This window comes from Odontesthes bonariensis, chromosome 21, assembly GCF_027942865.1.
Source record: "Odontesthes bonariensis isolate fOdoBon6 chromosome 21, fOdoBon6.hap1, whole genome shotgun sequence".
Lineage (NCBI taxonomy): Eukaryota > Metazoa > Chordata > Actinopteri > Atheriniformes > Atherinopsidae > Odontesthes > Odontesthes bonariensis.
In genome coordinates, this window is record NC_134526.1 from 5,161,653 (window position 1) to 5,184,523 (window position 22,871).

The following is a 22,871-nucleotide window of genomic DNA, read 5'->3' on the forward strand; positions in this document are numbered from 1 at the left end:
TCACGGGGAAAGAAAACAGAAATTAGCTGCCGTGGATGGATGTTTTGACAGCTGGGTCATGGGAGAAAATGAGATCTCCTTTAACCTCGTCTGCATCGGAGCACAAAACTGTACTTAAAAGAGGAAGAATTAGCAGGAAAATATCTCTGCTTCTGTTCTCATTTAACAGTTTTTATGGCCTTTAAGGTCTGACGGTTTCCAGCATGATGTTTAAATGATTATGAATGAGAACATTAAACTCATGCAAACTTCTCTGCAGGATGTCCTGTACTCAAACTCTCTTTCAGACTTGGTTTTATTCCTCTTTAAGGCATTTGTGTGGCTTGTTTTCATCGCTTTTCGTCCTCTGCTCTTAGCTGCATCGGCCTCCTGTCTTCTGTTTTTAACTGCTGGGTAAAGTAGCCAAAAACTGTACTCAAGTAAAAGTAAAAAGTAGTCATCCAAATAATTACTTGAGTAAGAGGTGAAAAAACTACTCAAGTACTGAGTAACTGTTGAGTAACGTCTGATTTATTTGTTAACACAAGCATTCAATCAGACAGACAAAAATACTAAATAATCATCTTTAGGCAAATTAGAGTTCATCCAATTGATAAAATAAATTTAAATAAATTTAAATTAATTACAAAATAGCTTAAATTAAAATAATCCAGGTAAATTCAAGTACTTCAATAAAAAAATAAGAGACTTAGGAAATGTTTAAAACATATGTAACCCATATGTAACCTAAAAAACAAACATTCACCTATCCATGGGGGAAAAACGAGTTTAGGAAACTTAGCGCTACATGTTTCCTCAGGTTAGATGTTGAGTTTCTGCTGAAATGTGCGTTTGTTTTGGTTGACACAGAAGACACATAATGTAGCTGCTGTTTCTCACTCTTTGTAAGGTAAACATGCTTTCAGTATGAGGCCTCGTCTGCGTCTTCATTTCCCACCATTGGTTCTGACATTTTTCATCTGTTTCTTTGTTTGTTTGCTACGACTGCTAATGCTAAAGCTAACCCGTCCCGCCGCTGAGATTGAGTACGGTCACGTTGACCAGACTGCACGGCTGCGTCTGATTGGTGGAACACAGTCAGGTGGTAGAGCCTTTGGCGGAAGTCTCTCTCTCTGTCAGAATAAAACATTAAAATGAGGCGTACGCGGGGGGATAAAAATAATGAGGCGTAGAATACCAAAGAGGTAAGAAGAAAAGTAACCAGCTCATTGTAGCCTAATGTAGCGGAGTAAGAGGACAGTTTCTGCTGCACACATCTACTCAAGGAAAAGGAAAAAGTATAGAGATTTAAAACTACTCCTAGAAGTATAATGTTTTCAAAAACTTACTCGAGTAAATGTAACTTGTTACTACTTGTGATAAAAACAGAGGAGATGATCAGTGATCTTTAGGAGGATTTTCTCCCCTGTGGTGGTGCTTAGTTAGTTGATCTTTGAGCATCATGTGGATCAGCTCACCAGAGGAGGCGTTTTACTGTAAAAGCTCAGTTTGGACCCAACGTTTTTACCTTCATAACACATCAGCGACCTCCTGACCCAGTATGAACCTTCCAGACCCCTCAGCTCATCTGGATCCGGTCTTCCATCAGTTCCCAGAGTCAGAACCAGACATGGAGGAGCTGCATTCAGCTTCTATGCTCCACATGTCTGGAACAAACTCCCAGAAAGCCTCAGATCAGCTGAAACACTCAGTGTGTTTAAGACACACCTATTTTCAGCTGCGTTTGAATAAAGCACTGGAAAAAATCAGTCTTACCAAGTATATTTGTCTCATTTCTCGTCAAAATATCTCATTACACTTAATATAAGACACAACTGCCTAACAAGCACCATTTCAGCCAGATATAGGGACTTGTTGGAAGACAATACATCTGGAATATCTTGTTAAATGAAAGTCTTGAAAACAAATTTCTTTGAGTCACATATCATATGAAACTAGCTTTTTTTTTTTTCATTTGAAGAGGTTTTTAAGCTAATTTCAAGATCACTTTTATCTCAAAAGTCCCAAATATCACATTTTATTTCAAGAAATCTTGACAAGCCGATTTTCACTAGTTCCATTGGCAGATTTTTTTTGCTTATTTCAAGCAAAAACATCTTTAATTTGTTGTTTTTTACTTATTTTTAGAGGGGCATTTTTTCGAGTGAGCTCCAAATCTGAAGCTTGAGTTTCAAAACTTTAAATCACATTTTAACTCCTGATTCTATCTATTGTTCTTATTTCTTTCTTTTTTGTTTAAAAGTTAAATCATTCTTTTTATTTCTACTGTTTAAATGTCTCTAAAGCACTTTGAATCGCCTCGTTGTTGGATTGTTCTGCACAGATAAACCGGCCTTTATCACCAACCTCGGACCCCGTCACCTTTCTTTGACACAAAGCTTCTTTCGGGGCAATGATGTCATCACTGTGTGTTTCTCAGGTACTCGGCCATCAGCCACCCGGTGTCCGTGCACCTCTACTTCCTGTCCGACCAGTTCCAGGGCTACCTGGTGCGTCACGTGACCACCAACCGAGCCTCCGCCCAGCTGGAGAACCTGGAGACCTGGGTGACCCCCAAAGACCACTTCACCCTGGCCAGCCCGCCCCCGGCCACCAACCGGCTGCTGCACATACAGGTACAGCTGGAGCGGGATCATACTTCAGTGGTTAAAGGGATAGTTCGCCTCTTTTGACATGAAGCCGTATGACATCCCATATCAGCAACATCATTTCTGAACATCTTCTTACCCCCTGCTGCGTCCTGTGAGCAGAGTTCCAGCCTCGTTTTGGTGTTGATGAAGGTAGTCCGGCTAGTTGGCTGGGGTTTAAAAAATAAAGCGTTTTGCTTCTCAAAACAATATGCGTTCAACAGAGTAATACATTTGCATCACAAAATCATTCTCCAGGAAAAAGTCAGACCTCACAATCGCTTGGCGCTATTTTCTCTCCCTTCGTATCCCTGCCTGCTGTCATCAAATCAAATCAAATTTATTTATATCGCACATTACATGTACAAAACAGTTCAAAGTGCTTTACATAAACTAAAAGCATTGCAGCAGGGAGTGGAAGAAGCATTAAAAATACATAAAAGAATATAAAGAGAAACAAATAAAATCATTTAAATGATTAAAAACAAGCAGATAAGTTCAAAGATATCGTGCAGATTTCATGCATAGACACATGAGAACAGAAATGTTTTTAACCTGGATTTAAAAATGTCTCCATTTGGTGAAAGTTTAATCTCCACTGGCAGTTTGTTCCACTTGTTTGCAGCATAACAGCTAAATGCTGCTTCTCCATGTTTAGTCTGGACTCTGGACTGGACCAGCTGACCTGAGTCCTTGGATCTAAGAGCTCTGCTGGCTTTATATTCTCTGAACAGATCACAGATTGTAAACCATCAGCAGGGTTTTAAAATCTATTCTGTGACTGACTGGAAGCCAGAGTAAAGATTTTAAAGCTGCTGTGATGTGTTCAAACACCGTAACAGGCGCGGCAGGCGGCAGCAGGCAGTGATACGAAGGGAGAGAAAATAGGGCCAAGAGATTGTGAGGTCTGACTTTTTCCTGGAGAACGATTTTGTGATGCAAATGTATTACTCTGTTGAACGCACATTGTTCTGAGAAGCAAAACGCTTTATTTTTTAAACCCCAGCCAACTAGCCGGACTACCTTCATCAACACCAAAACGAGGCTGGAACTCTGCTCACAGGACGCAGCAGGGGGTAAGAAGATGTTCATAAATGATGTTGCTGATATGGGATGTCATACAGCTTCATGTCAAAAGAGGCGAACTGTCCCTTTAAGAACTGTTCCCGTCGGGGTCGGAGGTCCTGAGAAAGATGAGCGACAGAATCGGACGCTGCTGTGCGGCTCACCTCTGAAATGAGCTCGAAATGTAAAAAAACAACATGGTTTCAGGTTGGATCCGACTGGGACCCGAAGGAGCGTCTCTTCAGGAACTGGGGGGGCCTCCTGGGGCCCGAGGACGAGCCGGCCGCCGCGCAGCGCTGGAGCCGCAGCCAGAGCAACCTGACGGCCACCGTGGTGTGGATCGACCCCACCAACGTCATCGCCGCCACCTACGACATCCTGGTGGACGCCTCCGCCGAGGTCACCCACTACCGGCCGCCGCTCACGGCGCCGCTGAGGCCGGGCGTCTGGACGCTGAGGGTCCTGCACCACTGGAACCTGCTGGGCCAGACCAGCTTCATCATAGCCCCTCTGGAGTTCCATCACCAGCAGCCCCTTCAGAAAGGTGGGTCGGTCCGATTGTTAAACCATTTAGGCCTAAAACGCCTGGAAAAGAATGCCTGTAAAACCTATGGGCGATTTCAGAAAGACCCCCTAAAACCTGAAGTTTTTCTGGAAATTCAGCAATTGTGTCAACGCCTACTAAATGATTTATTTCTCAGCCTCTGTAGCAGATAGAAACAAAATTCAAAAAGTATTTGAGAGCTTACACCTGTGGCTTTCTTTGGAAATTGAATTTATTTACATACACCTTCACGAAAATAGAAAATGTGAAAAGTAAAGTGCAGGAACAGCACTATTTTCAATAAAAAAAACAGTAATAAAATAAAAAGTAAAGTGCAGGAACAGCGCTATTTTCAATAAAAAAACAGTAATAAAATAAAAAGTAAAGTGCAGGAACAGCATTATTTTCAATAAAAAAACATTAATAAAATAAAATAAAAAGTAAAGTGCAGGAACAGCACTATTTTCAATAAAAAAAACAGTAATAAAATAAAAAGTAAAGTGCAGGAACAGCGCTATTTTCAATAAAAAAAACAGTAATAAAATAAAAAGTAAAGTGCAGGAACAGCGCTATTTTCAATAAAAAAACAGTAATAAAATAAAAAGTAAAGTGCAGGAACAGCATTATTTTCAATAAAAAAACATTAATAAAATAAAATAAAAAGTAAAGTGCAGGAACAGCACTATTTTCAATAAAAAAAACAGTAATAAAATAAAAAGTAAAGTGCAGGAACAGCGCTATTTTCAATAAAAAAACAGTAATAAAATAAAAAGTAAAGTGCAGGAACAGCGCTATTTTCAATAAAAAAACAGTAATAAAATAAAAAGTAAAGTGCAGGAACAGCATTATTTTCAATAAAAAAACAGTAATAAAATAAAATAAAAAGTAAAGTGCAGGAACAGCACTATTTTCAATAAAAAAACAGTAATAAAATAAAAAGTAAAGTGGAGGAACAGCGCTATTTTCAATAAAAAAAAAAACAGTAATAAAATAAAAAGTAAAGTGCAGGAACAGCACTATTTTCAATAAAAAAAAAAACAGTAATAAAATAAAAAGTAAAGTGCAGGAACAGCGCTATTTTCAATAAAAAAACATTAATAAAATAAAAAGTAAAGTGCAGGAACAGCGCTATTTTCAATAAAAAAACATTAATAAAATAAAAAGTAAAGTGCAGGAACAGCACTATTTTCAATAAAAAAAAAACAGTAATAAAATAAAAAGTAAAGTGCAGGAACAGCACTATTTTCAATAAAAAAACAGTAATAAAATAAAAAGTAAAGTGCAGGAACAGCGCTATTTTCAATAAAAAAACAGTAATAAAATAAAATAAAAAGTAAAGTGGAGGAACAGCACTATTTTCAATAAAAAAACAGTAATAAAATAAAAAGTAAAGTGGAGGAACAGCGCTATTTTCAATAAAAAAAAAAACAGTAATAAAATAAAAAGTAAAGTGCAGGAACAGCACTATTTTCAATAAAAAAAAAAACAGTAATAAAATAAAAAGTAAAGTGCAGGAACAGCGCTATTTTCAATAAAAAAACAGTAATAAAATAAAAAGTAAAGTGCAGGAACAGCGCTATTTTCAATAAAAAAACATTAATAAAATAAAAAGTAAAGTGGAGGAACAGCGCTATTTTCAATAAAAAAAAAACAGTAATAAAATAAAATAAAAAGTAAAGTGGAGGAACAGCACTATTTTCAATAAAAAAACAGTAATAAAATAAAAAGTAAAGTGGAGGAACAGCGCTATTTTCAATAAAAAAAAAAACAGTAATAAAATAAAAAGTAAAGTGCAGGAACAGCGCTATTTTCAATAAAAAAACAGTAATAAAATAAAAAGTAAAGTGCAGGAACAGTGCTATTTTCAATAAAAAAAACAGTAATAAAATAAAAAGTAAAGTGGAGGAACAGCACTATTTTCAATAAAAAAACAGTAATAAAATAAAAAGTAAAGTGCAGGAACAGCTCTATTTTCAATAAAAAAACAGTAATAAAATAAAAAGTAAAGTGCAGGAACAGCGCTATTTTCAATAAAAAAACAGTAATAAAATAAAAAGTAAAGTGCAGGAACAGTGCTATTTTCAATAAAAAAAACAGTAATAAAATAAAAAGTAAAGTGGAGGAACAGCACTATTTTCAATAAAAAAACAGTAATAAAATAAAAAGTAAAGTGCAGGAACAGCGCTATTTTCAATAAAAAAACAGTAATAAAATAAAATTTAATTTTATATTTAAATTATTTATTTATATATTTATTGTATCACCAGTAATCTCTTCGTACTGGCAGCACAAGGAGCCCATACACATTCCAATAAACGTTTTCATCCCCGGCACAGTTACGTGTGACCACCTCGCCATCTTTGCTCGAGCTGGAGTCTGAAGTACCTGCTCACTGTATCTATTCGTCTCGGAAACGAGATGCGCCCAAAGCTCCTCAGTAAAAATATGATTAAATGCCTGCAACGGTGTGGCATCTGCAGGTAAATCGACTTTCACCCCCTGGTGTGCGGTTGAAATCTCTCCGTCGATTACGGTGGTAATTGTCAGTCTTCCACTCACATTCAAACCCTTCAAAATCATCTTCAAACATATGTGCTCGCCATAAATCTGCATCAGTTGGGTCAGCACGTTCTTCAGCATCATCAAAGCAGAGAAACTCCTCACAATCGCTACCGTCTGAAAAAGACGTGTACGCTTTCCCGGCCTTAAAGGTAGAATAACGCAACAGCGCCCCCGGCTTTAAAGGTAGAAATGCGGCAATGCTTTCCCGGTCTAAATGGGTTAAAGGCCGTTTAAAGCCGTCATTAAAGGAGACACATTTCAGATATTTCATGTATACACAGCACAGGGCAGGTTCAGGCCCCGGAACATGCATAACAAAGCTTCAAAATGAGTCAGAGGTGCATAGTTTAAAGCCTCTAGCATGGTTGCCGCGTCTGTAAGCGCGAGCGGTGTTGATGACGTCATGATTTCGTGCCCGCAATATATATTGGCGCAAGTCGTTGCGCCAGTAGTTGCAATTTTCTCCGTCACAGAGGTGGCGCTGCTACGTGACGGTTACCTCTACTCTACAACGAAGAAAGTGGAGAAGAAAACAATGAAGAGCACGAACACTGTCATCAATGATGCTGCTGCAGTATTCGGATCATTTTAATTTTTTAATTCAGTTAAAAGAGGTGAAGGTCTGAAGCCCCCGGCATCAACAGAGTCTCTGCCCTCTTCTTTGCCTTCAGGTATCTGTCCCGTAGCTTCTTCCACACATTCTTACAGAACTCTCCCTCTTTCCCCAAAGTTCTGCCCATCTCTGCCAACGAGTTTTGGGAGTTTACGTGCTCCCTGTGCTGTTTCACTGCAGTGTCGTACAGCTGCCTGTACAAACGCACCTCCTGACTGAGCCTGGCCTCACATGGGTCCATCCGGTTTTTCGTTGGTGGCGCCGCCAAGTTACAAAAATCGACTGGTGCACGACAACGCGCTGCGCCGTCTTTTCAAGGCAAGCGTCATGCCTCAAACGTCATTTTGACGTGTCGGAACTCAAAGTCTCATCTTTTTGGAGCTTAAAGGGACAGTTCGCCTCTTCTGACATGAAGCTGTATGACATCCCATATCAGCAACATCATTTATGAACATCTTCTTACCACCTGCTGTGTCCTGTGAGCAGAGTTCCAGCCTCGTTTTGGTGTTGATGAAGGTAGTCCGGCTAGTTGGCTGGGGTTTAAAAAATAAAGCGTTTTGCTTCTCAAAACAATAGACAACAAAGCAAGGCTGCTCAATTTCTCCATTGATAAAATAAATTCACAACTCTACAACATAAAAATTCATGTAGAATATAGCATATACTTTGTTGTCTACAGTAGTAGATCAGCCTTCATCTTACATTGAAGCTCCCAGATCAAGGAAGTGACGTCGACGCAGCTTTAGCAGCAGAGAAGCTATCAGGCTTGTGTTGATGATAATAAACTCCTGGACTATGTACAAACTTCCAAATGCATCGTTTTGTGAGTACAGACCATATTTGTACTACTGTAGAAGTTTAGTGTCATGGCATGTGATTTTAGTGTGGTAATTTTGGAGATACTGCCAGGGTCCATTAGCGCTTGTACGAAGCTATCCGGGATAACTCAGTAACTCAGCTGATGTTCAGCCAATATCGGAAAAACTTCGGGTGGGCTACTTGGCTGGATATCACGGTTCAAATGACCCCAGGGTGAATCTACTCCGAACTATCACTTTAAATAAAGACGATGCCTACTCTAGATTATTTCCCTCGTCGCTTTGGCGCCCCCTGCAGTGCAGTTCCCACTGCAGCAGCCTAAAACCGCTAAATATTGGGTTACACAGGGCCTCCTGTCCCAGCTGTCAACGCCACGCAGACGTATATTTATAGTGTCAGTATCCCGCCGCTCTGTCACGCTCACACAGGGTCACCTCTGTCTGAATTAGCCCCCCCCCACCTCCCCACTGTTTGAATTGTTGGAGCTGTGTGGGTGCACAGGGGTCGGTGCAGGACTCTGATAGAGAAGCCGTGATCTGGTTTTACATCTGGAGCTGATCCCTGTTACAGCCCAACATTTATTTATTTATTTTTAAACTTTATTAACAATAATATACATAACAAAACTGTTTAGCCAGGGGAAGAAAAAAAATATAAAAGTATAAATGTACAAAGAAACGTATAGAAACATCATGCATATAAATTGCATCACTGTAGAGAAAAACATTATTTAAATAAAACTTTTTCCAAATATAAAGTTTGTTTTTAAAGCCTTGGGCATTTCTAGACCATTGATGTCGGTACTGTATTGATATAGTTCTTTTAAAAAAAGCGTAAAATTTGGTTTGCTGTCAGTCCATTTCCTTTTGTGGATATAAAATTCACCTGAAAATAAAACAAGTTGTGCAAAAAAAAAAAAATTAAATCCTTTTCCGTACCGAATGTCCAGTTTTCTTTTCAATAAAATTTTGTACATTCAACCAAAACATTTGACAATATAAACAGTGAAAAAATAAATAGAATAGAAATAGAATAGAAAAATACTTTAGTCATCCCCCAATGGGGCAAATTCAAATTAGTCAAGTAGCTCAAAAAAATTATGAATATTTACAATGATTGTATATTAACAACAACAATAATAATACCAATTCTAGTAAACATACTACTACTATCTAATAATAATAATAATGAATAAATAAACAAATAAAAACAAAAAATAAATAAATAATACAAATTTTAAAAATTAAAATAAAATAAAAAATTAAATTAAAATAAAATAAAAAATAAAATAAAATAAATGTTCAATAGATTCATCATACAAGCCACAGAAATCACAAGAGTACTCAATATCAAGTTTAAATCTTTCAAAGGTTTTTTTTGCTGGATATATTTTGTGTATAATTTTGAAAGACACTTCCTTGATCTTATTGTTTAGACAGAATTTATTCCTGATCAACCACTTTTTTTTCCATTCCACATCTCTATAAAGAGATTTCCAAAGAAAATTAGCACAAGGAATTGTTACATTTACCAAAAGATTTCTAATATTTTTATTTGTACATTTGTTAATTGTGATATCTGTTACAGTCCAACATGTCGTCTAACAGCTCGTGATGTTTAAAGGGACAGTTCGCCTCTTTTGACATGAAGCTGTATGACATCCCATATCAGCAACATCATTTATGAACATCTTCTTACCCCCTGCTGCGTCCTGTGAGCAGAGTTCCAGCCTCGTTTTGGTGTTGATGAAGGTAGTCCGGCTAGTTGGCTGGGGTTTAAAAAATAAAGCGTTTTGCTTCTCAAAACAATATGCGTTCAAAAGAGTAATACATTTGCATCACAAAATGGTTCTCCAGGAAAAAGTCAGACCTCACAATCGCTTGGCCCTATTTTCTCTCCCTTCGTATCACTGCCTGCTGCCGACAGCCGACAGCCGCGCCTGTTACGGTGTTTGCTGCTCGGTCTGCGCTTCGGTCTGCACAGCAGGCAGTGATACAAAGGGAGAGAAAATAGGGCCAAGCGATTGTGAGGTCTGACTTTTTCCTGGAGAACGATTTCGTGATGCAAATGTATTACTCTTTTGAACGCATATTGTTCTGAGAAGCAAAACTCTTTATTTTTTAAACACCAGCCAACTAGCCGGACTACCTTCATCAACACCAAAACGAGGCTGGAACTCTGCTCACAGGACGCAGCAGGGGGTAAGAAGATGTTCATAAATGATGTTGCTGATATGGGATGTCACACAGCTTCATGTCAAAAGAGGCGAACTGTCCCTTTAAGTTGTTTCCTTCTCAGTCAACAGGAGGTAAACAGGATAAAATGTCCGCCCTCGTCCTCTCTAACCGCCTCTTCCTCCCATGGTGTTGAACAGATGAGGCGCTGCGGCTGCACGGCGGCCCGCCCAGGAACTCCTACATGGAGCAGAGCTTTCACGGCCTGAACCCGGTGCTGCGGCTGCCGGTGAGCCTGGGCGCCGTGGAGGAGGCCGAGGCCAACGCCGGGCTGACGGGGGCGCCGCTGCGCCGCTGGCTGGACGGACTCCTGGAGGGCCACTGGTCGGCCTCGGACGTCTGCTCGCTGGGCCCCAGCGCCTGTCCCGTCATGCAGCGCTGCCACCTCACGGCCTGGAGCTCCGCCAGCCCCGACCCCAAATCTGAACTGACCCGGCCGGGGCAGCACGGGCGCATCAGGTAGCGGCCGGACGGACGCGGGGACAAATGAAGGAAGACTGTCTGATATTTATTTATTTAAAGTTTACGGGAGCGGAAGACTCTGGAGGAAACCCTCGCTCGGTCTTTCTGTGGGACGCTGCAGGCGCCGAGCGAACCGATGAATGTGAGAGGAAGAACTCTTTACCTCCAGCCGGGCGTCTCCCTGGGTCAGGGGCGCCTCACATTTACAGACATTTACTCCTTCTCTAGGCCGGTCACTCAAAGAGTTTCCACATTTCTTACCTTTTAAACCGTCTAAATTCAGCCTTTCAAGGTGTTTTAATTCAGTCGTTGGAGGCTTACACATCCAGATTATACATATTCAGGTGTCCTAAATTCAAATAAATTCAGATTATTCTGCAGATGAGCAGTCGTTTCCGTCTGTGAGAGGATTCGGTGGTTCTTACAGAGAGAAAGGAGCTCCATGCTTCCTTACAGAGAGAAAGGAGCGCCATGCTTCCTTACAGAGAGAAAGGAGCTCCATGCTTCCTTAACGATCTCCTTTAGGAAACACCGGAGCGTCCTTAAGGGAGAGAAGTCTCCCTGGTTCAGGGGCGCCTCACATTGACAGACGGCAGCTGTGGCTGCTCCTTCTCTCGGCCCGGTGTAGGCACCAGATCGGCTCGGGGGTCCGTCGTGTGCTGATTACGTCACACAATATGGCTGTCCGCTTGAATGGGAGTACATTGTGATTGGCTGTAGTAGCCATAGTAACCGTAACTAGGCGCTGTGCGTCGGAGAGTTTTTTTTTGCGGTCTTTCGGTGATCGGCAGCAGCTTTTACGAAGAAATTAAATATTTCCTACAGAATAGTGTGTACCACACCTTGACCACCACTAGCCCCAAAGCTTTAAGATCTAGTTTGTTTTGTTTAATCATTTTGGCCACTTTGGTTCAGTCTGAAGAGAAGCTTCATTTAAGGTTTTGTGTGCTGAGCAGCAATAACCTCTGACTATATGCGTGTGGACTCCTGCACATAAATGTACATAAACTTGTAAAAGTTGTTCTGTTGGATATGTGTGTATCTACATACACTACATATATATATATATATATATATATATATGCAGTCTAGGAAAATAAGACAAAAACACACACTGAAAAAGTAGCTTAAAGAAATGTCATCTATCTATCTATCTATCTGTCGTGAAAGTCGAACGCAACGAAGTTTGTCTGAGCCAATCTCAACTTTTTCTTTATTAAAGATTTTTAACTAAATGTACAGAAACATGTGGCATGTATACACAAAGATAAATCGGGTTGTACATGTTCAAGGCACACATAAGGTTATAAGATGAAAGAAAAAACGAGCCAATCACAAAGTACTCCCATTCCAGCGTTCAGCCATATTATGTGACGTGTTCAACAGACGACGGACCCCGAGCCGATCTGGAACCTACGCCGTCACTCAAAGAGTTTCCACATTTCTTACCGTCTAAATTCAGCCTTTCAAGGTGTTTTAATTCAGTCGTTGGAGGCTTACACATCCAGATTATACATATTCAGGTGTCCTAAATTCAAATAAATTCAGATTATTCTGCAGATGAGCAGTCGTTTCCGTCTGTGAGAGGATTCGGTGGTCCTCAGTAACGTCATTTTACTGATAGTTACAGGAGTATTGATACAGCTGATCGTTAGGATGTCATTTCAAACTGAAAACAAAGCCTTATACGACATGCTGTGAACAAAAGCTCTGCGTCAGACTCTGATTCATCAAAGTAAGTCTTCTGACATCTTCTGTTGGTGATTCCATCTGAATTCTGCCCGTTTAAAGCAGAAGATTAATTACTGAAAGATCAAATTAGGAGTAAATTCTTCCTTTAGTTTGAGAAAAAGACAATTTAAAGTCCTTCAGATCGGACAAGTTTGGTGAGCAAAGCTGCAAAAAACACGAACAAAACGTCCATGACGTCACGAAATGCAAATTAAAGAAGCAGAAGCAGAGAAAACAGGTCCGTTTTCCTCCAGCAGGGGGCAGCATCACCCCTGAAAGTCATTCCATTTGCTTTGATTTACTTCTAATTGAATGTGGTGTGACAGGTTTGCTCCCAGAGATTTAAAAATGTGCTGACATTCCAGCATCGTCTCATTATTCCTGGTTTGGTTGTTGGAGATGATGATCCTTAAAGTTAGTAGCAACCACACATGTTCTCATGCAGTCATTCCCAAATTCTCTTTTAGCATCAACTTTAAAGTCAGAACTTATGCACAAACCATATTTATTCATTTATTTAAATTGCTTCTCTGTTGCCTTGAATTGCTTTTGTGCTTTTTTTCAGAAACGAAACCTGAAGACTTAAAGACGAGACTGTTGGAATGATATAAATAACTGAGTTTGGAGATTAAATATACTTAAATATAGCAGAATTTAATATCCGTTTGCGCTCTCTCCTCAAAGCTTCACAAAGAAAAACCCTTTTTTCTTCAGGAATAGTTCTCCAGGCTTCTTGAAGGACGTCCCAAAGCTCTTCTTTGCATGTGGCCACAATTTGGCCCCCAAAAATTATGACAACACCACGTTTTATTTGGCCTGTTCATTAACACTGCTCCATAGCAACCACCTTAACAACGGTACAAAACGTTTTATTGTCACATTTTTTTCAAGGAGATACTAAAATCTTCAGCGAAACTAATAAACGAAAGATGGTCTACATTCTCTGAACGAATATTCTGAAAATATTATGCATAGTTCTCGCTAGAAATGCCATCAAAATGCACACAAATGCTGATGCTTTCTTAAAATGTTATGTTTTTCACAGAAAAAAAAGGTCGACAGTCGGCCATTTCCTTTTTTTAGCTGAGGGAAAATTGATAGTCACGTGACCTGGTTGCAATGTAAATGAATAGGCCAAATAAAACGTGGTATTGTCACAATTTTAGGGGCCAAATTGTGACAATACCACATTTTCCCTTGTGGACCAACGTAGCTATCACAGGTTTTTCTGTGACGCTGGGTTGGTTCTTTGGCACAGCTCAGCCTTTCCTCCCTGTTTCCCTTCCTTAAGAACGGCTTCTTGACAGCCACCCTTCCATGGAGCCCATTTCTGATGAGGCTTGGGCCAACAAAGCGCCTAAAGATCCAATTTAAAACTGCTTCTTTGCTAAGTTGTCTGCTCTGTGTGGACACAACACTGGTTCATCCCTTGAGTTAGGAGCTGAAAACGAGTGAAAAAGCAGAAAATGTCCAAAGAAAAACTCTGAAAAACCTTCAGAAAGCTGGAGAACTATAGAATCTTTAAATTGTAGCCGTCGCATGTAGAAATGTTGAGTTGTTAAAAAGGTAAAAAAAGGTAAAGTATCACTGCCTGCCCCCAAAATCTGCCCTGAGGCCCCTGGATGTCTCACAGAGACAGTGGAGAGGTTTTTAGGATCATTCAGGGTAGTTCTGCAAAACACATGACTTTTTCTTTTTCCTTTCTAAATTCCACATGTGCAACGTGCCAACATTTAAGATCAACTCGTACCTAAGTTGCCGTGTGAACTGAACCCTCTCCCAACCAAACCGTGAAAATAAATAAAGTCCAGTACATTTTCTGTGTGCTTAGGATACTTAACCAGATCTTACAGACGCCACGGGCTTGATGGATCCATGATTTGAATGAAATCGAAATGATTAATCTTAATCCTTGGTGGTGTGATCCTCTGCAGGACAAAAAGATGACGCGTGAATGCAGAAATTAAATGAAAAATCCCAAAATAGAACGCTGAATTGATGTCTTGCATTTATTTCTGCATAAACTCATATTTCTACTCGTCTCGGCTGTGTGAACCAGAGAGAAATCTAAAGGTCTGAAGCTCCTTGTGTTGTAACAGGTGCTAAAATAGAGAAATATATCAACATAAATGCATTTAATGTACATTTAGCCTAAATAAAAGTGACTCAATGGACATTAATTCAAGACACTGAATAAATTAGATCCTTTTTTTCATGTATTTGTTTGAATTTTTCTGTCTTCCATAAACTCCACACTCAGTTATATTCCCCATCACTCAGAAAATGAACAAATAAAACAAATTATACTTACTGACATTCAGCTGAACTGATTGAATTAACCCGACTGGAGGCTTTCAGGGTAAATCTGAGTGAACTGGGACGGTCAGCGCTTCAAGTAAGAATAATTCATGCAGGACAGGTTTGAAAGAATTGGATATATCCTTTAAAATGTTAGACGCAGTGAACCCAAACGGCAAGAGGTACGAAAATATTTTATTGTTTTTAATCCTGGAGAAAATGGTCAAATTTCTAGTGAAATATTAATAATTCAAAGCCATTTTACATATTTTGTGTATTTTTCATACAAATAGTGAAATTGTCAAAGTTTTGTTAATAAAAAAAGTAGAAAATAAAGATAAATATTAGACGTCCAGATGTTTGGATGCAGCCGTGATTATTTCTGAGGCTTTTATAAGACATTTCTATGGTATGAAAGTGTTGCTCAGAAGGGGAAAATCCCAGCTGAGAGGCTTCATTTGATGCTTTTTCAGCCTGTTTTTCTGTCTGTTCGTGACTGTTTTGTTGCTTTTCTTTATAGTCGTCTCTCTCTGGGAGTTGTGCTGTGCCTTAGTTGTTGCTCCTGTTCTAGGAAACCCTCTGAAATGCCCAAAAATGTAAAAAAAGAAATAATTGTTGTCCGATGCCTCTGAAAATAAAACAGATCTCCCTTTATTTTGTGTCTGTGCTGCTTATTTGTGCATTTATGAGACGTTTACCAATGAAAATAAGTTTTTGTTTTCATTTTAAGCCTTTTTATTCAGTCAGGAGCAGTGGCTCTACTCTGTTGACCCGTGATGTTTGGACTTAATCTAATTGAATCTAATGGTGGCAGCCTGAGATTGTCTCTGTAATAGAGCCACTACATCACAACATTTACATTTATCTGAGACTCCAATGACACGGAATGTTCGTGTGCACAGAGGAGGCTCCAACTGACAGTGGAAGAATACAGAAAGATTCTTCAGAAAGAAAGTTTTTAACCTGTCACTGTTTCCAAAATATTTAAGCCACAGAAATAATTTTAGCATTAAAACGTAGGAAAATTTATCCTATTTCAGCCAATGTGACTTTCATAGCCTTCAGATCTTTACTTTTTGAATTAGAAGCCTCTGAATCATGGCAGTACCTTCCAACTGCCAATGCTTTTTGCATTTTTCTTCTCATTTCTGTAGTTTTGTGCCTTAATTCAGCTCTTCCAAAAATACATTTTAGGTATTTTGGAACTTCAGCAAATGACTTTCTACTAATTTTTCAAATTGTTCTACATTGTTTCTCTTCTTTCTGAATTTTTTCACTTTTTGTTTTACATTTTTCTTCTCATTTCTGTAGTTTTGTGTCTTAATTCAGCTAGTATATATATATAGCATATATACTTATATATATATATGCTCGTATGGGTTCATATGTGTGTACAGATATGTGTGTGTATTTCTTTGATGTTGAGTAGATGGATGGTCAGCAGCCATCACTGAAACTTTTTTTATGCTTTTTCAGGGCTCTCAAGTTTTGAAGTGAGTTCAGAGTGAGATTTTACCAGCGGCAGCGGGGATTCGGTTGAGGTGGGGATGGATGTCTGACAAATGACACCTTGAAACATTGTGGTTCCAAACCAGCCATTTTTACTGCCATGATTGATGACAGAGTGCCATCAAGTGCCAAACTGTTCCTTGTTTTGGTCTTGTTTAGTCCAACCATGGAGAACACCCTCTCAGCGTCAGCGTTTGAATGTGGGAGCACAAGCGCTAATGCAGCTATCTTTGACAGCCTCCCAAACTGCTTCAAACCGGTCATCTTTGAAAAAAGAAACCGAGAGTGTCTATTACTCTAATGCTTAGCTTTTATTATTTCATATTAATTATATATGTCATGTGGTGCAAACTATTTCTTACCTTGCTCTTTGTTGAGGACATACTCCCCCAAAACTCCTCAACATTGAAGGTGGCGGGATCTTGGGGCATGGGGATGTCCATGAGTTGGTAGTCCAGGAACTCCTCACTCAGTTTATCTAAAAAAAAACCAAAAAAAAAACCCAACATGTGTGAAATGTGTGAAGAACTAATTAAGGATTTGTTTTGTGACCATGATCAAAACTGAACTTAATACTTAAAGTATTAAATATGTGCAATCCAGTGGCGGCTGCTGACTTTTAAAACAGGGGAAGCCCATATTACGCGTATGACAGACTATCAAAACGCTTGGCTAAAAGCATGTCAACTACATTTGGTGTTGCTAACTGCTTAGCTGCGAGCATAGCCGCCATTGTGACAAAACTACTAGCTAACACGACAAACAAATGCACAACAGGAATATGATTGACAAAACTTCTAAACAACAAGGATGTGTTTCTTATTTGCAGTGTAATATTTACAAAAGTTAATGTGTGTGAGGATGGAAATGGAAACGATGGGAAATGAGTGAAACTCCGACAGCACTTTCACAGACAACCAGTCTCTTTCGTATCCGCTTTGGGACTGAAGTTCCAGCGTGCTTCTCCCTGCTTAAAAATTCGGCTGCCACAGAATCTCTCATGATGGACAAACACTGACTCCAATCATCACGACACAGCCCCTCATATTGACACGCCCACGTCTAATCTACCCCCAGAGACGCCGAACAGCCTCGGAAGTGATGAGTTTTTGTCGATTTAGCCAATGATGACCTAGATTTGTAGAAAAAAACTTGACTCTCCCGCCCCCTCCTGAAGCCGGGCAGCCCTCGGCTCGGAAGCCCGGCTGTTAGCGGCGGCTTCATTACGTGATTTCCTCAGTGAACGGCGGCGATTTCAGAACAAATCACTTCATTAAGCTACAGGACAACATGTTGTAGTTATGAAAGTAAATGCAGTATTGGGCATATCTTGTGTTTTGTGAATTTATCGTCAATTTAACATTGAAGATGTAGCAATTTCGCCAGAGAATGGGAGAGGCTGCCCGGCTTCCCGTGTTGTCTCTGAATAGCCGCGGGTGACTGACACCATAGCTGTCTTCTTCACTGCCTCCTCTACAGCCTCTTCTACTGTGTCCTCCACTACTGCCCTCTCCACAGTCTCCTTTTCTTGGCCTAATCTGGCCACCTTTTTAGGGAGCTGGGAGAAGCATTAAAGGATGCTTTTTTGCCTCTTCCCTGACATCTTTGAAGGCAAATGCAATAATTACTACTATGCATTTTCTGGATAAAATACAATGAAATATTTGTCACACACACACACACACACACACCAGAGATGGAAATGAACTTTTTTGTAAATTTAAAAAACTACCTTCCACTACCAGCTACTTTTATACTCAAGCATTGATGTGTGCATAACGTAAGTTCATTATTATGCCATACCAATAAGGCTAGGGGGATCTTAATCTTGCCTTGACTTTAGTTCATGTAAACACAAAACTAGCTCCTGCCTACCTTTCTTCTTGCACCAGAAAAATACTTTGACTGGATCTAAATAGATTTGTAGAAAGTGCACGGTTATATAGCCAATATTAATTGGTTCACATCTGACTGGAATAACTGAACCCAATCTGCTGCTAACTGCTAACTTCCATCCCTGACACACACACACACACACACACACTCGCTCCCACTCCTGCTCTGCCTGGACAAAATATTCATATACAGTATAAAAGAGACTATTCCACAGCAACAAATAAATGATGACTAGGGATGTCGAAATTTTAAAAAAGTCTTGACCGACCACTGAGCCTCATTAGTCGATTAAAGTCGGTCACCGAAAATTCTATAAGTGCCATTTATGATATCTATGTCCTGTCGCGCGTCTTTCTCTGCCTCGTGGAACAAGTTATGCCCCCATTTTAGAATGGTTAGGCTCCTCCCACTCCCACTCCTTGCCAATCCAGTGGCATGTCACCGTCACGTAAGACTCGGTGGTGAGCGCAGTCCATGAGTCTGTGGTGATGGCCACGTAGTTGACGGCAGAGAGCTCAGCGAGGAGCTCACCCTTCTTGCTGGCAAAACGATGCTCGATCCTGGATGTGATCGTCTGACGTGATGGGACAGAATAGTTTGGCTCCAGGTATTTCAAGAGCTCTAAAAAGCCCTCTCCGCTCACCACGCCCACAGGAAGCAAATCCTTTTCCACCATCTGACAGATTTTAGATGTAATCATTTGTGACTGCTGCTGGTCACACTTCCTAGAGCTACCTCCTAGCATAGCTAACACCGTTGGTTGGCTCGTTCTCTGCTCACCGCTGGTTGAGGCTTGAGGATGGCACATTTTTAGATGGTATAACATCGTTGATGTGCTGCTGCTGTACTTCAACGTGGTGTCACATAGCGAATATTTGACATCGCTTTCGTTGATTTTAGTGAAGTGTTCCCACACTGCGCTTTTCCCTTTCATTGTTTTCATGGTTGTCTCTTGCTCTGCTAATACGTCAGCTTTGTACTTTTTGTTCTGAGCATTCTAAGCTCGCGCCAAATAGGCCCTAGCCTATCACATAGATTCATTTTTATCAATTTGTCTGTTATATATTTGCAACATTTGTCTAGTTTAATTTTTAATAACAATGAAAGTTTGTTAGGCCTATATGTTTTAACTGTTTCCACATAATGGGTAACGTGCTTCACATTGGCTTTATTTAGGTTAAAGCTGCGGTCGGCAACTTTTTTTTAGTCATATTAGCTTGAACTGCCATGGGATTCTGGAAGTAGAATATTAAATATGCTGTTTAGGAAAAATAATGGGTAACGTGCTTCACATTGGCTTTATTTAGGTTAAAGCTGCGGTCGGCAACTTTTTTTTTAGTCATATTAGCTTGAACTGTCATGGGATTCTGGAAGTAGAATATTAAATAGGCTGTTTAGGAAAAATAACGAAATCTGTAGCTCCCTCTGAAGCCTGTAATCATGCTTGCAAAAACCGAGCGCTCCCGGCTGTTTTTAACCAATCAAGTTAGGGTGGAGGAATCCTACCTGTCAATCACAGCTTGTGCACACGCTGCTGAGCGTGAGTCTGCCCCAGCTTGTGTGCGCTCACACTGGTGTGAACTCACGTGCACAACCTCGTCCACAGAGGGGGAGGGGTTTGGGGGGCGATTCGGAGCTTGTTAGAGGTTGGGGGAGGGACCTGAAAGTTGAATCAGTTCGAATTTTTTCGACTTTAGACTCGCAATTTTGAAAACCTGCCGACGGCAGCTTTAATAGTGGCGATTTTTTTTTTTCTGCGCAGACAGGACCCGTCATATACGGCGTACAAGTTGTAAGAGAGGACCTCTGAGGAGGGCGCTACGTGAACTCTGCTGCGGTTGTTCTTCCATCGTGGGACTGCTCATGCTCACATAACATTTCTAAAGATATAGTGAGGTTTTTTTTATTTTTATTTTTTAAACCGACGGCAGAAAAATTCTAACCGGACGACGTTGATTCGGTCAACCATCGGTCGGAAATGACAGCTGTGGGCACCGGTGGTGGGGACCAAGCTGGGGGGGCTTTGATCGATGGAGTAGGCTGGGGAGGGAGAGGGGCTCGATGCTTCTTTGAGGATAGAATTCTTGATCTTGCCATGTTTGGCGTGAGAGGAACCATTTTAATCCCCGATTTCACCAAGCTTTCAAGGTGATCAGGAAATCTCCTGGGTGACAGTGGAGAAGAGAACGATGGTGAAACATCTCTGGAGGGTGTAGATGCAGCAGGTGGGTCCCAGGCCTGTGGGGAGCTGCTGAATCCTGTGTTCGGGATGCTGGCGGTGCTGCTGTGGCTGCTGTGGCTGAATCCTTTGCTGGGTCCTTGGGTGGCGAGGCAGGACCAGAAAACGTTCAGCTCTTTCTTAAGATGGGGGCTATCACTTTTGGTGTTTCTAACTTTTACAGTTTTTAAAATATTAAGGTTTTTGTGCAACTTTCCTCCCTTTAAAAGTAATGGTAAATCCTATCAAATCATTAAAAAAGCTTCCTCCTCTTTAAAATTTAACTACTTTAGCATACTTTCAGCTACAAACACCACTCAAACTTTAAAATGTTCACGAGACATTCAGCTATTACAGAATTAAGCTAGCCTGGGAATTCCCATGCTGCTTTGTGCGCAATTTCATTCACACTGCAAAGGCAGCCTTGAAACCACCGCCCTTATTTTTGCCTGAGTTAGGGAACCAATCACAGAACGGGGGGGGGGGGGGGGAAGCAAGACGATGACGACATCTATGCGCGACACCGAAGCTTGTAGAGTGTTTGATAGACATTCGTAGCGCCCAATAAACGGCTCTAGGCATTCGTAAACCACGCCTCAAATACGAGAAAATGCACACCTAGTTCCCAGACCACCATCTCATCCAGATGTGGACGCGTCAGCCAGGCTAGAATGAAGCAGCTTTTTAAAAAAATATTCAGCCAATTTTGAACTATCACAATTTAAAAATTTAGTAAAACCCTTGATGATTTCCGAGTTTACGATACATTCCAATGACACGGAATGTTCGTGTGTAGAGTGGAGGCTCCAACTTAGGGTTGCCAACTCCCTGAAAAATAAATAAGGGACACGTCATTAGAAGGGCCGGCCGAAACCGATTGCCTTCACCCTTCATACTCTGGTGAATTTTTTAGCCCCTTTTTTGTGAGTGAAACAATTTTTTAACTATTTGACTCGAACCTGAATTGAATTAGATGCATATTTTTGAGTGACATGAACACCTGGAAAACTAATTATTATCCAGCAATTCACTTTAATATAAAATAACAAAATTAACTGAATAAAATAAGTATCTTTCTTAAAGGAGAAGTTCGTTTTTTCTTTTTAACCTGGACCTGTGTCTTTATTTCACCAATACTTTAAGACGAATGAATGTAAAAATGTTTTTCCCCCTGTTTGAGTAAAAGTACTATTGCACTCTTAGCTCATAGTTGCCGTGTTGTTGTTATTTTGTAGCAGAGTAGTACAAAAAGTCTACATTTCTGTTCATCATTAAGTGTTTTCAGAGTTAAATGGTTCTGTAAAAGCATTCAGAAAATAATACAGCAATGTACTGATATTAGAAAATGTAGTTTGTACTTTTAAAAAAAAGTTCTTCAGTACTTTAACTTGAGTAAAATTTTGAGCGACTTTTACTTGTAGTTGAGTAAGATTTGTAGCCTAGCAAGCCAGACCCCTACAGCAAAAAGCTGTACAGGGGTCTAGTGAAGCTGGATAGTCTGTTTGTCTGTTAAGTTGCCTCTGCACTCAACGCCACGCAATAGGATGGCGCAACAACCAATCAGAGCGATGAAGAAGGATTACGTAGTAAGTGCGACGGAAAGTACATGGTGGAGTGCCCGTACCCGGTGGGCAAAACTCCGAAAACATCCTTTTTTTCAAGAAAAACTTGCAGTTATCTGTTCGTCTCGCAAAGAAAAATGTATATTTAAATCTTCTAGAGTCGCTGCCAAAGCCAAATCGAAAGACTGTTCGCTGGGCGCAGCCACTGTTTACCTCTCTCTGGAACTACACACTGAAACGTTGCACCTCTGTCGTCATTAGGTAGCCCGGCCTCCGACCCCGCTCCTCACGATTTGATTGGCCCAATTAAGTTTCGATTTTCAGCCTCGCAAAACGACCACAACTGACTAGACTGCGCCCGGGAGCAAATTCAATTTGCGGTCGCTAGGGGCGTCTAGATTTCTAGGCTATAAGATTTGACCATGAGTATCAATACTTTGACTCAAGTATTGGAGTTGAGTACTTTGTCTCCCACTGCTTAAAGTAGTGTCGGCGTCGGCGTCGGCGTAACTGCCATGTATGCTGCTTTGTTGTCTTCCGCTATCTTCTCAGTAACTCCTCGACCAATGGGATGAGCATATTCTCATGTGTGAATATGCTGTCAGGGCATCGGTCAGTCACCGAGCAGGACAGGGCCTGGGAAAAAGTTTACCGTACATTTTCATATAAAGCCCCCTGTTATTAATTTCCATTGGCATGATACTGCCTGTTTTTAGATTCTCACAGTAATA

General features: G+C 40.3%; 1 protein-coding gene across 1 annotated transcript in view; it reads left to right on the forward strand.

Annotated features, from left to right (window-relative positions):
• LOC142371771 (xylosyltransferase 1-like) overlaps nt 1-11,338 on the forward strand; it is a 66,634-nt gene extending 55,296 nt beyond the window's left edge. Inside the window, exons 9-11 of the mRNA XM_075454507.1 lie at nt 2,420-2,615; nt 3,900-4,236; nt 10,605-11,338. Coding sequence (XP_075310622.1) covers nt 2,420-2,615; nt 3,900-4,236; nt 10,605-10,927 — 856 coding nt within the window. The 3' untranslated portion in view covers nt 10,928-11,338. The remainder of the gene's footprint in view (nt 1-2,419; nt 2,616-3,899; nt 4,237-10,604) is intronic.
• The last annotated feature ends 11,533 nt before the right edge of the window (nt 11,339-22,871 follow it).